The 20,816-nt window shown below is 48.3% G+C and overlaps 12 protein-coding genes across 12 annotated transcripts; 1 reads left to right on the top strand and 11 right to left on the bottom strand.

Annotated features, from left to right (window-relative positions):
* Window positions 1-537: 537 nt before the first annotated feature.
* SCP_0602200 (hypothetical protein) lies at window positions 538-2,329 on the top strand (the record flags this gene model as incomplete). The annotated part of the gene is made up of 4 exons (XM_027759354.1): window positions 538-602; window positions 656-665; window positions 722-726; window positions 781-2,329. 4 exons carry the CDS (start codon window positions 538-540, stop codon window positions 2,327-2,329), a joined length of 1,629 nt encoding a protein of 542 aa, XP_027615155.1.
* An 876-nt stretch (window positions 2,330-3,205) lies between these two features.
* Window positions 3,206-3,535, bottom strand: SCP_0602190 (hypothetical protein; the record flags this gene model as incomplete). The annotated part of the gene is made up of 1 exon (XM_027759353.1): window positions 3,206-3,535. One exon carries the CDS (start codon window positions 3,533-3,535, stop codon window positions 3,206-3,208), a length of 330 nt encoding a protein of 109 aa, XP_027615154.1.
* Window positions 3,536-4,916: 1,381 nt separating this feature from the next.
* Window positions 4,917-6,057, bottom strand: SCP_0602180 (hypothetical protein; the record flags this gene model as incomplete). Its single annotated transcript, XM_027759352.1, has 4 exons — window positions 4,917-5,551; window positions 5,604-5,678; window positions 5,728-5,932; window positions 5,983-6,057. 4 exons carry the CDS (start codon window positions 6,055-6,057, stop codon window positions 4,917-4,919), a joined length of 990 nt encoding a protein of 329 aa, XP_027615153.1.
* Window positions 6,058-8,100: 2,043 nt separating this feature from the next.
* Window positions 8,101-8,457, bottom strand: SCP_0602170 (hypothetical protein; the record flags this gene model as incomplete). Its single annotated transcript, XM_027759351.1, has 1 exon — window positions 8,101-8,457. The coding sequence occupies one exon, from the start codon at window positions 8,455-8,457 to the stop codon at window positions 8,101-8,103; it is 357 nt and encodes a 118-aa protein (XP_027615152.1).
* A 1,813-nt stretch (window positions 8,458-10,270) lies between these two features.
* SCP_0602160 (hypothetical protein) lies at window positions 10,271-11,839 on the bottom strand (the record flags this gene model as incomplete). Its single annotated transcript, XM_027759350.1, has 2 exons — window positions 10,271-11,076; window positions 11,125-11,839. The coding sequence occupies 2 exons, from the start codon at window positions 11,837-11,839 to the stop codon at window positions 10,271-10,273; spliced, it is 1,521 nt and encodes a 506-aa protein (XP_027615151.1).
* Window positions 11,840-12,319: 480 nt separating this feature from the next.
* Window positions 12,320-12,649, bottom strand: SCP_0602150 (hypothetical protein; the record flags this gene model as incomplete). Its single annotated transcript, XM_027759349.1, has 1 exon — window positions 12,320-12,649. The coding sequence occupies one exon, from the start codon at window positions 12,647-12,649 to the stop codon at window positions 12,320-12,322; it is 330 nt and encodes a 109-aa protein (XP_027615150.1).
* A 380-nt stretch (window positions 12,650-13,029) lies between these two features.
* On the bottom strand, window positions 13,030-14,349 carry SCP_0602140 (hypothetical protein; the record flags this gene model as incomplete). The annotated part of the gene is made up of 1 exon (XM_027759348.1): window positions 13,030-14,349. The coding sequence occupies one exon, from the start codon at window positions 14,347-14,349 to the stop codon at window positions 13,030-13,032; it is 1,320 nt and encodes a 439-aa protein (XP_027615149.1).
* A 1,041-nt stretch (window positions 14,350-15,390) lies between these two features.
* On the bottom strand, window positions 15,391-15,726 carry SCP_0602130 (hypothetical protein; the record flags this gene model as incomplete). The annotated part of the gene is made up of 1 exon (XM_027759347.1): window positions 15,391-15,726. The coding sequence occupies one exon, from the start codon at window positions 15,724-15,726 to the stop codon at window positions 15,391-15,393; it is 336 nt and encodes a 111-aa protein (XP_027615148.1).
* A 174-nt stretch (window positions 15,727-15,900) lies between these two features.
* On the bottom strand, window positions 15,901-17,137 carry SCP_0602120 (hypothetical protein; the record flags this gene model as incomplete). The annotated part of the gene is made up of 2 exons (XM_027759346.1): window positions 15,901-16,481; window positions 16,531-17,137. The coding sequence occupies 2 exons, from the start codon at window positions 17,135-17,137 to the stop codon at window positions 15,901-15,903; spliced, it is 1,188 nt and encodes a 395-aa protein (XP_027615147.1).
* A 609-nt stretch (window positions 17,138-17,746) lies between these two features.
* On the bottom strand, window positions 17,747-18,064 carry SCP_0602110 (hypothetical protein; the record flags this gene model as incomplete). The annotated part of the gene is made up of 1 exon (XM_027759345.1): window positions 17,747-18,064. The coding sequence occupies one exon, from the start codon at window positions 18,062-18,064 to the stop codon at window positions 17,747-17,749; it is 318 nt and encodes a 105-aa protein (XP_027615146.1).
* A 549-nt stretch (window positions 18,065-18,613) lies between these two features.
* Window positions 18,614-18,874, bottom strand: SCP_0602100 (hypothetical protein; the record flags this gene model as incomplete). Its single annotated transcript, XM_027759344.1, has 2 exons — window positions 18,614-18,794; window positions 18,843-18,874. The coding sequence occupies 2 exons, from the start codon at window positions 18,872-18,874 to the stop codon at window positions 18,614-18,616; spliced, it is 213 nt and encodes a 70-aa protein (XP_027615145.1).
* Window positions 18,875-18,949: 75 nt separating this feature from the next.
* Window positions 18,950-20,006, bottom strand: SCP_0602090 (hypothetical protein; the record flags this gene model as incomplete). Its single annotated transcript, XM_027759343.1, has 5 exons — window positions 18,950-19,062; window positions 19,115-19,488; window positions 19,536-19,544; window positions 19,629-19,810; window positions 19,860-20,006. 5 exons carry the CDS (start codon window positions 20,004-20,006, stop codon window positions 18,950-18,952), a joined length of 825 nt encoding a protein of 274 aa, XP_027615144.1.
* Window positions 20,007-20,816: the final 810 nt, after the last annotated feature.

The raw sequence follows: 20,816 nt of genomic DNA, 5'->3' as shown, positions 1-20,816 counted from the left end.
AGCGTGCTTGTCTGCGCAAGGGGTCCGGCTTGTTGCGGAGAATTGAGACTCTTTCAGTCAACGGTCCGATGACGAAATATCTTATCTTAGCAGATGTAAAGACACTCACTGCTCTATTGAATAATTGTTACCGCCGAGAGTACTTCGTGTGATTTTGGATTCCTGTCACACCCAGTTCTCAGCTTCGCACAAATTGAGGCAGGAGGCGTCGACCAAGGACGAGATATTTGAACCCACTGAAACGACAGACAACTACTCTTGAAAAACCCGCTCGAATAGGAGAGGCTGTTGTCACGCTAATTAATATTGTTCTTTATGTGTCACAGTCAGTCACCCCTTACACGCCGAGGAATACAACAGAACCACGACTTATAACTGCGTCCTCGAAGTATCCATATTCACTTCGACACTCATCGATAGTAATTTTTTCTGGTCAGGACATGATTTTTGAAGGTGCTTGGATCATGTTCATTCATTTTTAGACCTTGTTCAGGCAATATGAGCCCGAGCTCGAATTTTGCCCAAAGTCTCGAAAACATGTCTGCCATGAAGCTGGCAGAAGCCCTACTGGCGAACATCCAGAAACAAGCAGGACATCTGAGGTACGTCTCCTACCACATGACTAAACTCACGCAGCTCACCCCTCTCTTTCAAGTCTAAATTCGGTATGTAATCCTGTATGCAATAACGTAGTCCAACGTCAACCTGAAGCTACTCCGAGGCTCAGTAGCTCACAGAGCTGGCTGCACTTGTTAGCGCTTCTAGCACAGTCGTCAGCAGGTTTCTCAATTGGCAGTCCCCCGTCAACAGGCTACCACCAGACGTCCTCAGCATGATTTTCCAGTTCGTCCCCGACCTGCCTTACACAGAACTGGACTATGTCCTATGGGGCGATAACGGGTCCCCTCCATGGCTACCCTACTACGTGAACGTGGGTCCTTGCGTCCAACTGACGCATGTGTGCCGTTACTGGCGTCACCTCACACTGAACTTGCCTACGCTTTGGGCGAATGTCGTCGACTCCGAACGTAGCGACGTGCCTATAAGCGTCGTGTTGCAACGCTCCCAGGCCGTACCTCTAAACATCAGTCTGCTTGGTCGCCCTTCACCCGGCATGTTGTCGTTCCTGTCGTACGGAGGCACTGAACGCGTCCGGTCGGTGTGGTGGGAGGGTGACAGTAGCAGGGAATGTCCGATCTATCTCAACTTCCCCGCTCCGAAGCTGGAGTCTGTCTCATTGATGGGTGAAGTGACCGAGCAGGACCGACACGTGAGGGTGTCTTCCATCTTCAAGGGACATACGCCGCGCATACAGCAGTTATTCCTAGCGTCCATGTCCTGGCTGCCATCGAATAATATGCCTTCTCTCACTCATCTCAACCTCTCAGGGTACGCCTGCCCCGGCCTTTCCTCAAAAATTCTATCCTTACTTGAGAGGACACCCAATCTTGTCGACCTTGGGCTCTCCAATATTCGTGACTCTTCCATCCTCCCAGAATCCCGCGTCATTTCGCTCCCAAGGTTGCGGAGGTTCAGCTATCGACCAGGAGATGGCGCTACAGGCCTTGGATCGATCCTTCCGCACCTCGCCCTCGCGGACGACACGGCGTTGTGCATGCACGTCGCCGCCCCAGAAGAGCTAGCAAGGCCCGTGGGGCTTTCTCATTTACCCGCGGTGAAGACTGTTGTCAGGGCCTGCGTCGTGCAGGACGTGTATGTATGCGACTTTATGGCTGTGGGGCCCGCCTCCGGCTTCGACGTCTGCATCTACACTGCAGACTCTGAAGACTTTGATGCGATGCTCAAGCTCGCATTGGAGGAGCTGCCTCTGGTGCAGATTAAGGAATTGTGGGTAGTCGAGAACCCCGTCTGCTGTGAGATGACGCCGAGCGGACGGGACAGCTTCAGGTCGGTGTTGCACAGCATGCCGGATCTCGAGAACCTAGTGGTTATGGAGGAGAGCCTCGATAACCTAGTCGATGCCCTCCTGGCATCTCCAGATCCGTTGCGGCCACCGCTCTCGCGCAAGAACATGACGGTCCACATTATCATGGAACGTTCAGGGGTGGATCCATCGACCGTTTCAAGCCTCATAGGGCGGCTCAAAGAGGTCGATGTCGCACACATAATCATCGGGTATCACAAAACCTACACTGGACCTCGGTTCGACGACGCCCCTTCCTTGTTGCGAGGGTTCGAGTCGGTCGAGTCGAGATACCACAACACGCTGCCTCTCATGGACATGCCGCCCGTGTGCACTACCTACTCGCATTTCTACTGGCCGTCATGGTTGGAGTCGTGGCCGCGGCAGCTCGATCGGTCTGAATAAGGTGTGTACATTGCTACTGTACTGCTTGTTGTCTCATAATATGGTCTCAGCAAACATTCTCACATACCCCGCAATTCATGATTGGATAGGGTGCAGGCAAGTTGTTTAGGCCGTGTACAAATCCCGGCGAAGGGTGTCAGAGGCCGACGTCGCAAGCATGTTCACCTGTGAGATGCGGAACGACCACGATCGGTGTTGCCCGATACTTGTCGGAGTACGACCTGATGTTTTACAAAACCTACTGTATCGAAGTGCAGATTGTGAATCGCATCTTACCCCTCCTGCAAGTAAATCCAGGACGTGGGCATACAGGGCAAACATCCGCTACTGTTCCAGCCTCGTCAAATCCAACATAACAAATCCGCGCCCCCGAACTTACATGAAGTTCTGCAATTGGATAGACTGGCTGCTCTGGGTTCTGCACCAACGACAGTAAGATTAAGCCTGCTATGTGTACATTCAAAAATCCTAATAAAAGGACTGAAAAAACATCTCTGCACGGTTAGGAGACAAACAATACAAAACTTCGACATCTATGCAACTTCCGCCATCGTAGGCAGTAATCCGCGATAGGGTCCAACAGAAGCGGTCACGCCGACGCACAACTCACGCGCGCCCAGTGTCAAGTAGTCCGCGCTCCACAAGGCGCCCTCGAGCTTCCGGGAGTTCTTCCACCTCGGGCAAACTTGCCTCGGTACGACGCGTAACGCGGAACATGACGCAGCAGCACTCAGGTTCCTCAAAGGCAACCCACACCAGAGTCGCAATGTTGGCAGCAACCTCTCGAGCCCACTCCCGATAACAAACACCGTGACCCATCAATGCGTAGGAAAGTATACTATGCCGATGAGCGGCAGATGTCGGAGGCGCATATGCTCAGTCTTCGGTGAACGGTTGTAGCAGCTGATCAAGGGACAGACCGTGTGGTATAGCGAGGTTGCGAAATCTAATTTCTCTCGGCCGGCTGGCCATCTTCGACAGTAGCTGGTGTGTCTTGGGTCCAGCTGATGACAATGCGAGGTACTGAAGCGCAGGCGGGACCCGCAGCGCACATGCAAGGACCGGATACGACTCTAGGAACTCGTCAACGTAGTTGATGGATAGCGATTCAAGACGCGTAGCACGACGAATGACTTCCAACGGGTAGAATGTTGTGGCTCCAGTGAGATAGGATGTAGGCATCATTTCCAGTCTTCTGAGATGCATGATACGTCTCGAGGGGTCTCCGAGCATGTAGCTGCAATACTTGGAGAGCCGGTCTGTGTTCCACGGGTCCCTATTGAGACTGAGATCTGAGAGCAGCCACGGGAGCGCAAGCGCCGTATGTCGTCCGACAAGTCATCATGAGAGGGAAGACCTTCTGAGGTTCAATAAAGGATACTATCTCTTCGATCACGTCATAGTTCAGAACATTCCGGTGCAGCTTGCTGGTTGCTTCACTGGATGCAATTTCCAATAAGTTGGGAAGACTATGCAAAAGTTATCACCTTGCTTGCCAAGGTCTCCTCGCCCCCCTTAATTGCACCACTTTTCCGTACCTGCCCGACTTCTCTCCCGAGTGTCTCCGGTTAAGGCCTTTATGTTCGACTCCCGGTGTCGTCGCATCGTTAACCCTGTACAGTCTGTTGTTGAATATATAGAACCATCGGCGAGCGTTGCGTACAATCTGTTGCGCGGCCACCTAATCATCCCACGATCAGCTACTAATTAGTGGCATCACACGGGTGCACGTGTGCCGCCTAATTAGTGTAGATCCCTCTTATCCTCTTACCTGTGGAGAAAGTGCTGGAGAGTGTGGGTACTTTGAGCAATCCTGCACGTCAGATGCCAGCTATCTCCCACTGGCATCGTTGGCGGTGCCGACGAGCCGGTTCCCACCACCTCCCGATGAGCGCCTTGGCCGCTCCCCGCCATCAAGCACGTGCCTCCTCCTGTCGGGCACTCTGGAAGCCGCCCTCCGCCCTCCCGCCACGCGCTTCTTTCCAAATTCAGCTTCCCACGCCGCCGCGTCACTGCCGCCGCCCACCTCACAGCGCAGGACGTTGGCCACAACACTTAACACACACTATATTGGTCTAGTCCTCCTGTCGGGCACTCTGGAAGCCGCCCTCCACCCTCCCGCCGCACGCTTCTTTCCAAATTCAACTTCCCACGCGTCTGCGTCGCTGCCGCCGCCCGCTCACAGTGTAGGATGTTGGCCTTGACATTCAACTCACATTATACTGGTTTAGTAGCTTATGTACACCACTTACTTCCCTTATATCATCAATAAACTATCTGAGTCATTGAATCAATTGGAAAATCTACGGAAAATCTCGTTTAAAACAAGGTAAGTACATTAACAGGTATCAGATGGGGGGAATGCAGCAAGTGTTCACTAGAGGAGAGCTAGAATGAGACATAACTGAAGTAATGTCCAGCAGAGCCAGGAGATCGAAGGCGGAAACGGTATATGGTGCCATCCACGAGGTGCGATAGCGAAGAGTGGAAGTTGAGGAATAGAGGATGATGGAAGTAACAGGGCGGGAGCAGACAAGAGATGGTCGCAAGGAAATTGGCCTCCACATTGACACTTGAGTGCATACGATCAGTCGTCCACATCGCTCGGGATGGTCTCTGCACTCTTTGGGGTGTGCGAACTTGTCTTGTGTCGACGTTTCGAAGGCCGCCTCTTGCTGCTGCCGGCGTTTGCGTCATCGGAGGGCCTCTTCTCGCCGGTGTTCATGTCATTGGAGGGCCTTTGCTCACCGGTGTTTGCGTCATCAGAGGGCCTCTGCTCACTGGTGTTTGCGTCATCGGAGGGCCTCTTCTCACCGGTGCAGGCACTCAGCACCTCCTCCTCATTTACCTCATCGTCATCGTCATCCTCCATATCTGCATCTGCATCTTCAGCCTCCGCGCGATGCTTCCGCCTCATCCCAGCATGCTTCCCACCTGTATCCTTCCTTTTCTTTCGAGCGACGGCCTCTCCTGCGGCTACTTTCTGATCATATTCCTCTGTCCTCTTCTTCAGCTCCTCCGATGTCAGTTGTTCAAACTTGCAGGTGCCGCTCTCCAGTGCTGCCAGGAGAGTACGAAGAGGAGGAGGGCTGGTGCTGAGGTCAGAGGGGTTCGCCCACTTCTCGTGAGTCCATCCTTGCAACGTGATGCCGTATTTGAGTACGATATCCCTCTCGTAGTTGACGTAGTTCATAACCGCTTTGCTGTTCCTGGTGATCTCCACTATGTTCCTCAAATATTAGTACGTCTCATTAACCAGTACATACTAACTCACCGAGCATGGTATTGATCTTGTCGCGAATTTCTCCCTTCAACCAGTCGGCCTTTGATTTCGAAGTTCTCAGGAAAGCTAGGTAACTCGTTAGCCAAAGGGGAGATAAGAATCAGGATAAACTCACACATAAAATCGCAGCTGGCCACTGCAAAGGCCTCTGCCAATGCACCGATATTGGCAGGGTCCCAACCCTTCTTGATTGCGCCACGCAGGTACTTATTGAGTTCCTGCGAGCTGAAGTACCAGCGCAGGGGCATGTGGAAGTCGGTTGTGTTGCACACAAGGCAGAAGAAGCCCTCCACACCGACACGGCACTTCAAACCATGGAGCTATGTCAATTGTCAGAAGAAAGAATGTAACGAGAATGAATATAACATACTAGGTCTTCGATCTTCTTGCAGACATTGTTAACATCCTGAGTACGGCCGCGCTGATTAAGGCGCAGCCCGACCATGCGTGATGTTTTCTCTTCTTCGAGTTCTTGAACTAGCTCTGCCTTCCGAGCTGCGGTGAGACTGTGATAATCATCAATATTTTCCTGTTGCAACTCGAGTAGATTTGAGCCCTCCCCTGCCGGAACACCTGAGGCTCTGGATGTTACGCGGCAGCGAAACACGAGCGGCTAGTCGAGTCGTCACGAGACAAGGTCTTAGTCTAAGACACAAGTCCGTTCAAGTGACACTTCTGGCGATGTCCTCGCACTGAAGGTCGATCAGAGTTCGTTCTTATGACTCGTAGTAGCTGTCTGCTACTAACGGTCGATCTTAGTCAAAGGCAAGTGAAAAGCTGGTTTTATGGTAACCAGGTCGAGATGGGGATCCAGCTCGACAAGGTCGTCTACTTATACAAAAGGTATCCGCAGTACTACGCAGTAATGCGGAATCGTTCATTGGCTAGATAAGGTGAAATGATATCGGGGCAAGGTAACAGCGAGGAAGTAATATGTATGAGAAAGCTGAGTAAGGTCGTGAGAGATAATCAGTACTAATGGGGATAATGAGTCGTGTATCAGAACGAGGTAAAGATGAGGCATACATGCACGTCTTGCATGCGCGATAAGAAGACGGTCCGGAGTTGGATCCGGTGTAACCCTAGACTAGGGGTTCTGGACATCTGGGTAAAGAATCGGAGGTTGCGCTCCGATGAGTCACGTGTTGGATCACGTGGTCTGGTAACATAAAGGGAACAAGGAAAAGAAAAAGAAAAGATGTGCCACAAGTGAGGAGCATTGTAACATCAGCTCCCGTCTAATGTTTTTTGTCCCACAAGAAATATTGTGATCTTCATCGTCATCGGGGGCAGTCGCGGACATAATGATCTCCTCCACATCTGTAGCATGTCCGCCGGCTGGTTCGTGATCCTTGTTCAGGGATACGTCCATCCCTGTAGGGATGACTGCGACGCGAAGAAGTGGATGCGGTCGAGAAAGATGGTTGTGATAACAGAGATCATCCACTGGGTACGTGCGAACGAGGAGGGCGAGGTCGAATGGAATTGGTTCTGGCGACGAGCGAGGAGTGGATGTGGGTATTCCATTAGTGGTGTATCCGAGGATGTGTCCGATGTCTTCGTCCCCATGCTCCCTCCAAATCTCCTGTGCTGTACGAGTGACTGTACTGCGCATCAATGACTAGACTTGGTCGACTCTGGTTCGGGCTCTACTCGTCCTTTCCTCTGCTGCGATGAGCTCTTGTCTGGCCGTCTGCATCCACTCGACCATTTCTAATGCTCGTTGCATGGAAACCACTGCTTGTCGATCTTGCGGGCAATTTCGTAAGGCGACAAGGATATCTGTGAAGTCGACAGGAACACGGATAGCCGAGACCAGACGTGTGGCAAATTCTTGTTCATCTGATGCGTGACTGAGTTCGATAGATGGTGAGGGCGATGAGGCGCAGATAAAGGGTGTCTGTGCCATTGACAAGCGTAGGCGATGCGGGTATGCTCATAATTGCGGAGGCGACTTCAGCGAGTATATTGTGAACAAGGTCGTCTATAGCAGAAGTGGGCATTGATGATATGTCATCTTCTCCTCCTTTTATACCTTTCAGTCGTTAAGGGGATCACGGTTATCTGTGATGTGAAATAGAATGTCGTGGATCCGGGTAATAATCAAATAGATGAAAATCCATTGGACGATAAAGAGTATTCCCACAGAGATAGGAGCTGCCTGATCAGTTCCAGGCATCGTTCTGATCACCCCAGCTGTTAGCGTGCGGGCTGTCTCGTGTGAAGAGTGTGTGTTCGACAAGTCGTCTGATAAGGATTCGGTGGATGATCCAAAGAAAAGTGAGGGTTGTGCAGTGGAGGACGATTAGGAAGATGATGAGGAAAACCATTGTGGTAGTCATTCCGGGTTTCTTCTCCTCTACTGGATTCCCCTGGTCCTTTTATATGCATCGAGGATTCGCTTGGCATTCTGTAAATTGTGGGTAGGTTCTCATGAGTTTTCTGCTGAAGAATATCCCTTCCACTTGACTAAGTACCTCAGATGACCTCAGTACGTCTTGTGATTCAGGATGGCTTCAACTTCGTACTCTTCTTCGTTATCAACGACATCCGGTGGTGGGTTCACGTAATTCGGACCATGTATGTCGTTTTCGCGATAAGGAGATAGAAGGGCGGCATGGAATATGGAATGAACTCGCCAGGTCTTCGGGAGTTTGAGATGATAGTTGGCTGGTCTGATGACTTCGACAATTTCGAATGGCCCCTCACGCTTTGGTGCTATCTTGCGCGAGGTGTAATTGACCTTCAGGTTCCTTGAGTCTAGCCAGACCTTCTGTCCTAATGTAAACTTCAGTGATTCTTGTCTGACTCGGTCCGCCATCTGTTGTCGGGCTAACTCGTGCATGGCTAGTGCTTCTAGTCTTATCTTTTGCAACATGTCAAGCCTGGATTCAACCGATGGAATGTTCGTGGTTGGGAATACGGAAGGGAGTCCACGTGGTTCATATCTCATCATGATGCGGAATGGGCTCATCTTCCGTGCCGAGTGTTCCCTTGTGTTATGACAAAACTCGAGGTCTGGCAGGCGGTCGGCCCATGTTTCAGGGTTGTTTCCGCAATAGAGTCGAAGATAGATTTCCAGCTCCTGGTTGACTCGCTCTGTTTCTCCATCCATCTGAGGGTGATAAGCTGTGCTCATTGATGATCTGATCTGGAGTAGTCGATTTAACTCTTGGAAGACCTTGGATGTGTATTGAGGTCCTCTATCCGAGATGATTCGGTCGGGTAATCCAAATCACCATCTTTGTCAGTTATGAAAGATAATCTTTTCTATCAATAAGTAGCAAATTTTCATAAGAATTGCTACTTTTAAGTAGACTTATTTGTAGGTGCATAGATTAACTCAGGATAATCTTAATATAATCTTCCAGATAATCTGAGGATAATCTGAAGATTAGCAACAAAATACAATTTTAACTTTGACACCAGCCAGGATTGAACCCTGGACCTTAGGTTCATTTTATAGAATATAATTCCAAGTGACACTTTAGACCACTTGACCATTAGGCCATACATCACAACTATCTTATATTAAATTAGACATCTTTTTCTTGAAAAAGACTTAGCCAAATTCTGTCTATTAGAAAAGAGTAAGTAAAAGACACTTGACTTTTATCATAGATAGATAAGACTTATAAACAAACAGTACTCTGCATCTTATTATAGTCTTGTTCTACAGCTTACAGTTTTTCTAAACTATCATGCAGTACTATAGAGTATCTTAATATAGTCATCTATAATATATAACAAGTTATTGAGAGACAGTATTTTATTTGTTCATTTTAGGCTTATACTCTAGAGTCTATTATATTATAGACTGAGCACTTATATATACAAGATCTTTATAGCTATCTTCTAATTGTATAGCAAAGTTCTGTTTTGCTGAAGTAACTGTAGAAACATATATTCTATTAATTACATATTGTACTACATTATATGAAGGCTGCAAGCATTAGAAAAGACTATAAGACTCAGAGTAATGTTTGTTTATAAGTCTTGTCTATCTATGATAAAAGTCAAGTGTCTTTTACTTACTCTTTTCTAATAGACAGAATTTGGCTAAGTCTTTTTCAATAAAAAGATGTCTAATTTAATATAAGATAGTTGTGATGTATGGCCTAATGGTCAAGTGGTCTAAAGTGTCACTTGGAATTATATTTTATAAAATCAACCTAAGGTCCAGGGTTCAATCCTGGCTAGTGTCAAAGTTAAAATTGTATTTTATTGCTAATCTTCAGATTATTCTCAGATTATCCAGAAGATTATCCTCAGATTATCTGGAAGATTATATTAAGATTATCCTAAATTAATCTATGCACCTACAGATAAGTCTACTTAAAAGTAGCAATTCTCATGAAAATTTGCTACTTATTGATAGAAAAGATTATCTTTCATAACTGACATCACTGAAATCGCAAGTATACTTTGTCATGAAAAATCTTGGCCATTCCTTCGGCTGTGATCGTTTTGAGGCAGGGCGTAAGAATCACCCCCTTCGTAAGGTCATGGTCTACTACGACCATAATTGAATTAAAATCGTTGGAAACGGGGAGGTCGGCAATAAAATCAGTGGTGCAACAGGAAAATGGTAATGCGTGTGAGTTGGCGAGAATTGGTTCCAAAGGAATACGAGTTGGATGAGTATTCGGTTTCATTTGTTAACGGGCGGCACAGCCTTCAACATAATTGTAGACAAATGTATACATGCCGGGCCACCAGAATTCACGACGTAACAGTTCAAGAGTATTGAACTTTCCAGGGTGACCCATGGCAGGGGAGTCGTGATGTAGTCGAACGAGGTCACGACGAAGAGTTTTGGATGGTGGAACGTAAATCTTTCCCTTGTAGAGGATGACACCATCATGAACTTCCCAGTCGGAAAGCGATGATTTCATGGGGAATGGCCCTTTGTGCGCAATTGCTTCGAGGGCTTCGTGAACAATGAGGTCTTTTGCTGCGTGATTTCTGATTTCATCGAATAGTGTCGGGGAAATGGATCGCACGAATAGTGCGTTGGGTAAAAGAATGCGATCTTCATTGTCACTTTCACTGTCATCGAGTCCGTTACGACGAGATAGTGCATCAGATTGGATCATCTGAGTGCCAGGGACATGGATGAGGTGAAGATCAAATTGTGATAATTTGAGACTCCATCGTGCTTGTCGGCAGTTTAACTTCTGAGCTGTACGGAAGTACGTAAGGTTCTTGTGATCACTGCGAACTTCGACGGGATGGGGAGAGCCTTCAAGATAATGGCGCCATTCAGTGAGGGCTCGAATGATTCCGAGGAGTTCGCGGTCGTAGATTTCGTAGTTCCGTTCAGCTGGATTGAGCGTCTGTGAAATGTAGGCACAAGGATGGAGGTCTCCATTGATGTCGGCTTGGCGTAAAACTGCACTCGTAGCAAACTTGGAAGCGTCAGATTCAACAATAAAGGGTTTTGCCTTGTCAGGCAGTAACAGTACTGGGGCGGTACTGAATCATTGCTTTAATGTGTCGAAAGCTGTCTGACATTCTGTCGTCCATTCAAAAGGTGGAGATCCAGCGGCAGTGCACGTAAGATTCGTCAATGGTTTGGCAATATCCGAGAAGTTGGCAATAAACTTCCGATAGAAGTTTCCAAACCCTAGGAAAGAGCGAACACCTTTTACCGTGCTTGGTTCAGGCCATTCTGCAATTCCTTTAAGTTTGATAGGGTCCATGCCAATGTAGTTTTCTCGAATGATCATGCCTAGGAATTCGACTTCTTTAACATCAAAGAAACACTTTTCCGGTTTAAGGAATAAGTCGTTGTCTTTGAGTCGCTGGAGTACGCGTCGGGTTTGAACGTGATGTTCTTCCAAATCATTTGAGAAGATGAGGATATCATCCATGTAAATGACTATCCATCCCTCATTGATCATATCCTTGAAGAGTGCGTTCATCATCATTTGGAAAGTCGCCGGGGAGTTGCAGAGTCCAAAGAACATGACCATAGGTTCGAAAAGTCCGTGATTTGTCTTAAATGCACCCTTCCATTGGTCACCATCTTTGATTCTGACATTGTTATATCCGGAGCGTAAATCCATTTTCGTAAAGATCAATGCGCCTTTGAATTGATCCATAAGGTCAGAGATGAGCGGAAGAGGATAGGCGTTCTTCACCGTCCCTTCATTCAGGTATCGGTAATCCTGACAGGGACGTAGTGCTCCGTCTTTCTTTCCTATGAAGAAAAATGGTGAAGCCATGGGAGATTTCGACGGTCGGATATATCCTTTTCGCAGATTTTCTTCCAGGAAGTCATCCATCGCTCCTTGTTCTTTGAGTGATAACGGATAGACTTTACAGTCGCGTGGAATAAAATCGGGTTTCAAGTCAATGGCGTGGTCCCAAGGCCTGGTTTCTGGAAAGCGTTTAGCTGCTTTCTTTTCAAAGACGGACTTCAAATCGTGGAGGTAGTTGGGGACCAACTCCTCGACGGTTTTGGGTTTGTCTACAGCTGATGCTTCCTTGTGTGCCTGTTGTGCCAATTCTTGTGATTTACCGGATGGTTTGTAAAAGACCGTATTCTGTGCGTTACAGAATAATGGGGATCTAGTACTGTGTGTCATTCTTCCAATGGCGGGGCCTCTTCGTATGGTGAAGACTGCGGTTTCAGTCTCTTCATTCGTCAGAGGTGACTCCTTCCTGATGGGTTCAAATATCCCAATAACTGGCTCTCCTGCGATCTAGGAGATAACTAGATCGTCATCATCGAGCTGATCCATAGGGGGTTCTGATGGTGGGTCATCTGGTTCGGTATCATTCCGCACTGCGGGTAACTCGTCATGCTCAGTGTTATCGGCCATGATTTCTCTGATAGATTCCGAATGCCCAAACGAGGTAGGGGAAGTTTCGGTGGTGATTAACTCTAGGAGTCCATCTTCCTTGAAAATCGAAACTTCTTCATCTGGTGCATCTTCGACGGTGGGTTTCGGTGGCCATTTGGCGTCTTTACCAAACCAAAAGTCACCAGTTTCCCAGTTGATCATCAGATTGAGGCGTTTAAGCCACGGCATGCCGAGAAGTATGTTTTCTTTGCCAATGCCAGTCAAGAGGAAGCAAGTAAGTGTCTTCCTTCCTCCGATTTTCATCATCTTCCAGGTACAATGAGTAATGGTACCCATTTGATTTGGTGTGCCATCTGCATTCATGACTTTAATCGGTTTCAGTAATTCCCATCTGATAAAATCATTTTCTTCCGCAAAATGAATGTTCATGAACGTTTCGGCTGCACCGGAATCGATCAAGGCTTCTGTTGTAACGTCTTCCTTCTCTCTCAATGAAATATTCACAGTGATTGAATTTCCGCTAGTATTACAAATAACGAGGGGAGATACGGTAAGATGCGACGGTCCATGCATTACTAGTGGCCGTCGTCTCAAAAACCCAATTGGGTTCATTCTTCATCAGTCATGTCATTGAAGACATTTCGCACATAGGCGATCTGTTCCTCTCTGGTTTCTTCCTTCGATGTCTCCTTCTTCTGTGCGAGGTCTTCTCGCATCTTCTTGATCCATGTGATCATGTCTGTGTCCAACCCGGGCTGTATCGTTCTAGCACGGGTGAAACTTCCAGACTGGGGGTGAAATTGTCTGTCATTGGCTATATGGCCCTTCTTTCCGCATAGGAAACATAATCCTTCTTTCATTCTCTTCTGTCGCTCGTCCGGGGATAAGCGCGAGATATTGACACGATCAACATCCATCGCGTTTGGATCCTTTGCAGAAGCTGAGTAGTAGGGACGATGGACAGATCGGCCCTTTCCTCGTGTCATCATAGTGGCTCCTCGCTTGAAGATCTGAGCAGATCTCCATTGGTTATCAAACCACGAGGCGTATTCGTACCACTTGTCAAGTGTCTTGGGCATGCTTTCCATCCCATATATCCTTTGTCGGAGTGGGTCGTTAAGTCCCCACTTGAAATACTCGATATTTCCGGCATCTTCTAATTTCGCCTTGGATTCAAGCGATCGGAATTCGGCAATGTAGTCGTCCGCAGTACGAGTCCCTTGCTTGATGTTACGCAGCAATGTACGAGTGGTTTCTTCAATATTTTCATCGCCAAATGCTTTGTTCACACTTGCAATGAACTCTCTCCAACTTCCATAAGAAAGGAAGTCGTCATTGGTGAGTTCCGTTTCTATGAAGCTCTGCGCCCATGATCCTGCTGTCCCTCCTTGCATGTGCGATAGCACAAATGCAATTTTCTGATTGTCCTCCTGGTAGACATGGCTATTTCTGGCCATGTAATTCTTGCATTGGTTTATAAATTCCCTAAGCTTCGAACGGTCTGAACCGTTGAAGATCTCGGGTTTTCTAAAACCAAGTTCCTTCTGGCTAACATGGTGACATCCTTCATTCATGGTAACCGTAGCCATTGGTGGTATGTAATCGGGTACGATTGGTGCAAGAGTCGGTTGGGGTACAGGATTCTGGGCAGGGGGGTTCCAAGGGGCATCTGGTCTCTCTCCTGGATAGGAGGTCGTTATACCGCTGTCTGTGATGTGCTGGAGCACTATTCCACCAAAATTATGGGGAAGTGTCCTTTCAAATTCCTCTGGGGAGTAGTCGAAGTTGTGATTGTCTGACCTGATGAATACAGGCCTTCCTCCTATAAAATGTGCATTTCGTTCTGTGCTCCACTCCGCTTGGGATGGAAGGTGCTCGCGGTACTGCTCCGGAAGAGCGGTCGGGTTGATGTAGTTAAAATCCAGCATGGATAAATTCTTCTGTGTGGCCTATGTCTACACGTAGACTGCACACCGTCCTTAACTAAGTGGGTTCATTCATCATCGGCTAACAAGCCCATAGAGTGTCTTCTATCTTCAAACTGGTACACCTATTTGCTGATTGCTCGAGTGATTACCTCAGCCTCCTCGGCCTATTGGTCTCTCGGACAGACCCCTCTCCGAAGATGAGTGATCAGTCTATCCCTTCAGCTACCTCAATTACAGAGTAATCTCAAACGGTGCTTTAGCAATCGAATCGGGTGTATCGTTTAGTATTCAAGGTTCGGTCCGGTCAGTAGTTCATTGTTAGACTTTAGGAAGTCACAGAGAGTAATAAGATCTCGACCTAATGTTACACAGCAGCGAAACACGAGCGGCTAGTCGAGTTGTCACGAGACAAGGTCTTAGTCTAAGACACAAGTCCGTTCAAGTGACACTTCTGGCGATGTCCTCGCACTGAAGGTCGATCAGAGTTCGTTCTTATGACTCGTAGTAGCTGTCTGCTACTAACGGTCAATCTTAGTCAAAGGCAAGTGAAAAGCTAGTTTTATGGTAACCAGGTCGAGATGGGGATCCAGCTCGACAAGGTCGTCTACTTATACAAAAGGTATCCACAGTACTACGCAGTAATGCGGAATCGTTCATTGGCTAGATAAGGTGAAATGATATCGGGGCAAGGTAACAGCGAGGAAGTAATATGTATGAGAAAGCTGAGTAAGGTCATGAGAGATAATCAGTACTAATGGGGATAACGAGTCGTGTATCAGAACGAGGTAAAGATGAGGCATACATGCACGTCTTGCATGCGCGATAAGAAGACGGTCCGGAGTTGGATCCGGTGTAACCCTAGACTAGGGGTTCTGGACATCTGGGTAAAGAATCGGAGGTTGCGCTCCGATGAGTCACGTGTTGGATCACGTGGTCTGGTAACATAAAGGGAACAAGGAAAAGAAAAAGAAAAGACGTGCCACAAGTGAGGAGTGTTGTAACACTGGATGAGTTACATTTCCAGTGCAAGGCTGGCCTAAGTCACTGACCTTCGTTGGCAGTCTTTGCCAAATGGTGAGACCATGCGTTGAATGCAGTTGTCTTCCTGCGGTTCTGCAGGCTTGCACCTCCCGTAAACATCATGTGGAGGTAGTACTCGCTCTTCTTGCCATACTTGTCGGAGAGTGTCTTTGAGTACGTCACCGCGTCATCATACCACTTTGTGAGGTCGGCTTCAAGTGCCGCTGTCTTCTCTTGAGACTTGTTCACCATGTCTTTGAGAACGGACGGAGCAATGCGTGGTGGGATGCAGTGTTTGGCAGGAGCGATGGGCCTCACGGCCACCGCCGCTGTTGGCCCATATGTGATATTTGACATCACAGAAGACAGCCTGAGAATGAAGAAGCTTGATACTGACCTTCGAAGACATAGCACGCTCTCATCCATTCAACAAGATGCGGTCACATTTTATATTCTACACGTGACATACATGTTTTAAATACAATCAGAAAGAAAGAGCTACGGAGAGGTTTGGAATGCAGAACCAGTGGTCTAAGAAGCATATAAATCCTCTATCATTGCATGAGCCAACTCTGCTGCAATGTCCGGTGCGATCTGGAGGTGATGTTCAATATCCAATTGCCAAGCCAAGGTCACAGATGTCCTCTCGACGTGCCATAGCATGTTGTGCATGATGGCCAGGATGTCATGCGAATGCATGACAGCATCGGTCGCAGGCCCAAATGCCTCAATAGGCCGATGTTCAGTAGTTGCCATGTACTCGTGTGAAGCCGAGCGTGACGAATGGGTGATTGAGGAAGGAGATGACAGCGATGGTGACATAGCGTTCATGAGGGGTGGAAGTGAATATGTGCGTACCAGAGGAGAGTCTACACTCAATCGTGGTGGGGTGGATGGATTGGTGATAGCAGTCTGATGGTGCTGCCGAGGAGTTGACGGAGTAGCACTACGAACACGAGATGGACGTGATGGCAATGAAACAGACGGCCGGGTCAGGGACATGGCAGATGGGGAAGGCGAAGATGGATCAGCTACATGCTGAAGTGGTGAAAGGGCTCCCGATAGTGTATGTACTGCCCGAAATTTAGACGGGGTGGCTTGCTGTCGCTGAGCTGCAAGAAGCGAATGAGATCATCGTGCGATCTGATAAACGACACTTACCGGTATGCATTTGCTTCATCTCGCACTTCAGGCTTGTGATCTCATGTTGTTGTTGCTCACATAGTTTCTCCAGCTCTGAAACACGTACTTTGAGTAACCCATTTGTCTCTGCCAACTCCAGGACACCGCTAGCTTGTGCACGCTCATACCAGGCATTGTCGTCATACTGGCTGGACTCGTCCGCAGCTTCATCCTCTGGCTGTACCTCTACCCGCTCCGTGATGACTGACCCACCAGCAACTGGAAGAGCTGATGCTCCTCCACCTTGCAAGTCCAGTATGAGGGTCTCGAGCACACCAGATGGATGACCGTAGAAGGTGTAGAGTGAGCCGCGAGTTGGGGAAGGAATGAGTGTGCGCGCACGATAAGGTTCACAATCGCGTGAACCTTTCGGAGAGAGCTTGAATCCTTCTAATCGTGCTGCACGATCCCAACGTTCAATTGCAGGTATCGCCATCCCCTCTATAAATAGTTGAATGATGCGTGTGATAGTGTACGATGTCTCGGGCAACTCAGATTGAAGGCCCGGCGAAAAGTAGGATATGACCTTGACCTGCTCTGGAGCTACAGCCGCGCCAGGCCGCTGAGTACCGTCGGTGTGAACCATAATGGTAGAACCACCCGTAAAGTGGTCCCATGCAGTGAGCTGTACATGAGAGTGAGCTTGAGATTAGGTCACAAGAATAGCACTCACGAAGTCAAACACAACACCTGTGAATAACTCACAGAATGACTGCCTCTCGTCTGTTGACTCTGGACCCGGCGGCATTTCTTCTCGATGAGTGCGAAATAAATCGTGAAATCGGTCGTGGTTCAAGTGGTGACGATCATCATTGTGGCTGCCAGAGACCAGAAATGCGAGATCTGCAGCATCGAACTTTTTTCAGTGCTGTCTGTAGAGATTGTTCACACCCAGATGATGCCGTAGTGATTGCAATCCTAGCGGATTCAAGCAGCATTAATCGATGGGAACCACAGAGAAGGCAGTGACATTGGACATGGAAGCAGTGATTTGTTGAAGTGAACGTTGAGCTTAAGACTTGCCTTTTCCGTCAGCTGAGCGTAGTTCTTACTGCACGCATTGGATCCTCGCTCATCTTTGAACGGTTCTCGAGTGTCTTTCTACTCTTTGCACGACAGGTAATGTTACTTCGTATCCAAGAGAATATATTTTATAGCAACTGTATCAAAAACAAGCGACGTAAGACCAATCTATCTACTGTCTGCCTAGATCGTCAAAAAAGTCAACAAGATGTATCGCCTCCAGCTCGGAACTCAACCCCGGAATGCCATGAGAGCCATCGTCTTCTTCTTCATCTTCAGGATACACGTTGCCATTACTATAGCACGCCCAGGACGGTAGGGGTATACCAAGGGTCAGACCAGTTTCACGTCCAATGCGGCGACCGCACACCACCTTCCCTGAGAATCCTGCGAGTTGTGAGGTCTGGTAGAGGCAGTGCGCAATCTTCTCATGAATCCTGTCATGATACTTCCATTGCGTTGAAAGTATATGGGCCAGGGCAGGCTTCATGATGATACAGCGGGAGATGGCAATGTAGTAGTCAATGCGCTCATCAACTAGTGAGGTGAAGAGGCACGAGATCTCAACATTCAATCATTCGATCTCCTCGCGTGCACGTTGGATATTGAAGTACGTATTCATCGCGTGGCGATTGGCCCACTGCGCCCATGGTAGGGCACGGATATCTTGACGTGCATCACATAGCAGGTCGAAGTCCACCAGGGACACCATGTCCATTACCTCCGACCACATCAGAGTTGGGCGTGCAGGCGACAGTTCCAGGGCACAGCGATTGTACTCAGCAAGAGCCTTCTTGATGGCTTCTGCTCATGTTTTCAAGGCTTTCCCAATCTTCTCACGAAGTTTGTATCCTGAAAATTGATCAGAACGTGCACTTGAGATGCTCAAAGTGAACGCACCGACACCGCTCATGCCAAGCTTCATCAGCTCAAACAGCCACTGCACAACCAATCACTCCAGGTTGTTCAAGGCACGCCGATACTTACGCCTTCCCAATTCTGCAGTCATCTCTATGTACTCCTGGGTCCCAGGCAACCATCACTTGATGATACTTAGCTCCTCTTCTATCAGCCGCACTTCTTCGGCAACTCCTTCATACCAGCTGTAAGTCGTTCGATACAGTGTCCGCACCTTCGCAATTTCCTTCTTCTGGTACCCCTTGTAGATGATGTTGTAGTCGAGGTTGTTGAATTCCACACGTGCCCGCTCACATTTCTGCCTTGAAAGAGGTGAATAGCTACCAAAAATGACAATTCAAACCACTCACCCAGCTTCTTCGAGACGCTTCAATGCCTCCATGTAATCCACCTTGCGTGCCACTTCAGGCGGTTCTACCTTAAGCCTGCTCAGGTATTCTCGCTCTTCCTCCAGGTATCATTCGTATTCAGCTGGCCCAATATTCAATTCCTCGGACAGAACGTCGAGCACCTCCGAGTCCTGCATGATGATGTCGAGGGCTTGCTTGTAATTATTGTAGATGAAATTGCCTGCATTAGTTCTTAGTCACCGTGATCCATGTAGAATTAATGCAGGACTTACCTGATTCAATGTGCTTCTGTTCATCCCAAAATCCGAAAAACTGTTCAATTGCCTGATGACGATGGAATGACATGGCAAGTCGCGTGCCAGGGGCAAGCGCGTTCAACTCGGAGAAGCACCGCTCACATCCCTCAAAATCCTCCTTGCTAACGCCATCCATGTATAGTGGATGCCAGTGTACCTGACATCCCCGGTTATGGCCATGCCCGTGGAATGCCGGCACCACCCCAGACATGCGCGCTTTTGTGGCATGCGGTCCAAGAGAGCTACGGGTGAGCGTCTTCAAAAATGCACATGCGATGTCGTACCCCACCTTAACGTTAGTGCCGTAAACCTCAATGAGCTTGTCAATGATGGCGAGGGGGTATTTCATCCTTGGAAACTGTAAGTATGACATTCATATCAAATATGACGAACTTACAACTCTCCGCTGTGAATCATATCGCAAAAAATTAGAAGGTGACCGTGTCGACAAAGGCATATGAAGATGCCCGTCACTGCGAACAATGCAAACATTTTTTTGCGCGCCTCTGGACCGGCATTGCACCAGCGCTCCATGCATACTGTGATTGGCTCGAGCACGCCTTCTGTGTTGCCATGCTCTGCTGCAACATCGTCATCGATGTCGTCCAACTCTGCATGTGCATCGTCTGGGAGTCCAGGTGCACTGCCGCTGGATGTAGACGGTTGAGGTTGCTATGACGTTCGTCAGATCTACTGCCAGATATTTTGATCAGGTACATACCTGATTTGATCGAGCAAACTCATCTTTGAATCGATCGACTGCTTCAGGAGTCAGCCAGATATCAGTGCGGTCCGTGCGACCATCACTGCGAGTGACACCGGATCGAAAGAGGTCATCGACGAGCTTAAGAGACTGGTTACCATCCATAGTGGCAAGGAGAGAGAACTTGAGAGCCGGCTCATCCTGAAGTTGATACAAGCATGGTGCACAGACATTGAGCATGCACCAGTTCGGGGTATTGCGGCCCAACTCAATGCTGATGAGAGTGCCGACGTCATGGAGAATGTCAAGGTACACATCATAGGCTATACTGAACTGGTCGATGAACGCGCGTCAAAATGGAACCTATATTGGTAAGAGTTAATGCGAGTACGTGATAGAAAATGAAGACTCACCAAGTGCAGAAAGCACAATGCTCACACCTGGCCTTGAATACTGAGGCGGGGGCAGACACGGTGTAATTGGCGATATGCTTCGAGGGCTCTGAATGAAACTGCTACTGTCAGCCTCACAGGAGCCGTGCCCAAGTAGCCATGGTGCACAAGGGAGACATTTGCTCGAGTTGCAGGGGTAAGGGAAACGAACATTTGATCGTGCACATCTAGAGAAACTATTAGTTCATGGAGAACTGCAGCGACACTGAACATACCAAAAAAGTCCACCATGTACATGCCCCATGGCTCTGCATCCAGATCTGCTGCTGCAATCGGTGTACTGGCCTTCCATGCCATGTAGGCCTCAACGAGCTCGGTGCACTGTTCTTGCTATTCTCGTATACGTATGCTAGTCCGATCTCGGCGAGTGCGCACATCTTTCCGTTTCCTATGATGCATCATCGGTGTTGATAAGTGGGCGGATGGGTAGATGCACACCTTTTGCCTGTCTCCACGAATATTTCCCTGCATAACTCCTGCTCACCACCTGCATTACTGAAAAACATCGCTTCTTCTCCCGGCG

The sequence above is a fragment of the Sparassis crispa genome, assembly GCF_003851025.1.
Source record: "Sparassis crispa DNA, contig_000005F, whole genome shotgun sequence".
Taxonomy (NCBI): domain Eukaryota; kingdom Fungi; phylum Basidiomycota; class Agaricomycetes; order Polyporales; family Sparassidaceae; genus Sparassis; species Sparassis crispa.
The sequence above is the reverse complement of the archived record's forward strand: the minus strand, read 5'-3'. Positions and strand labels throughout refer to the sequence as shown.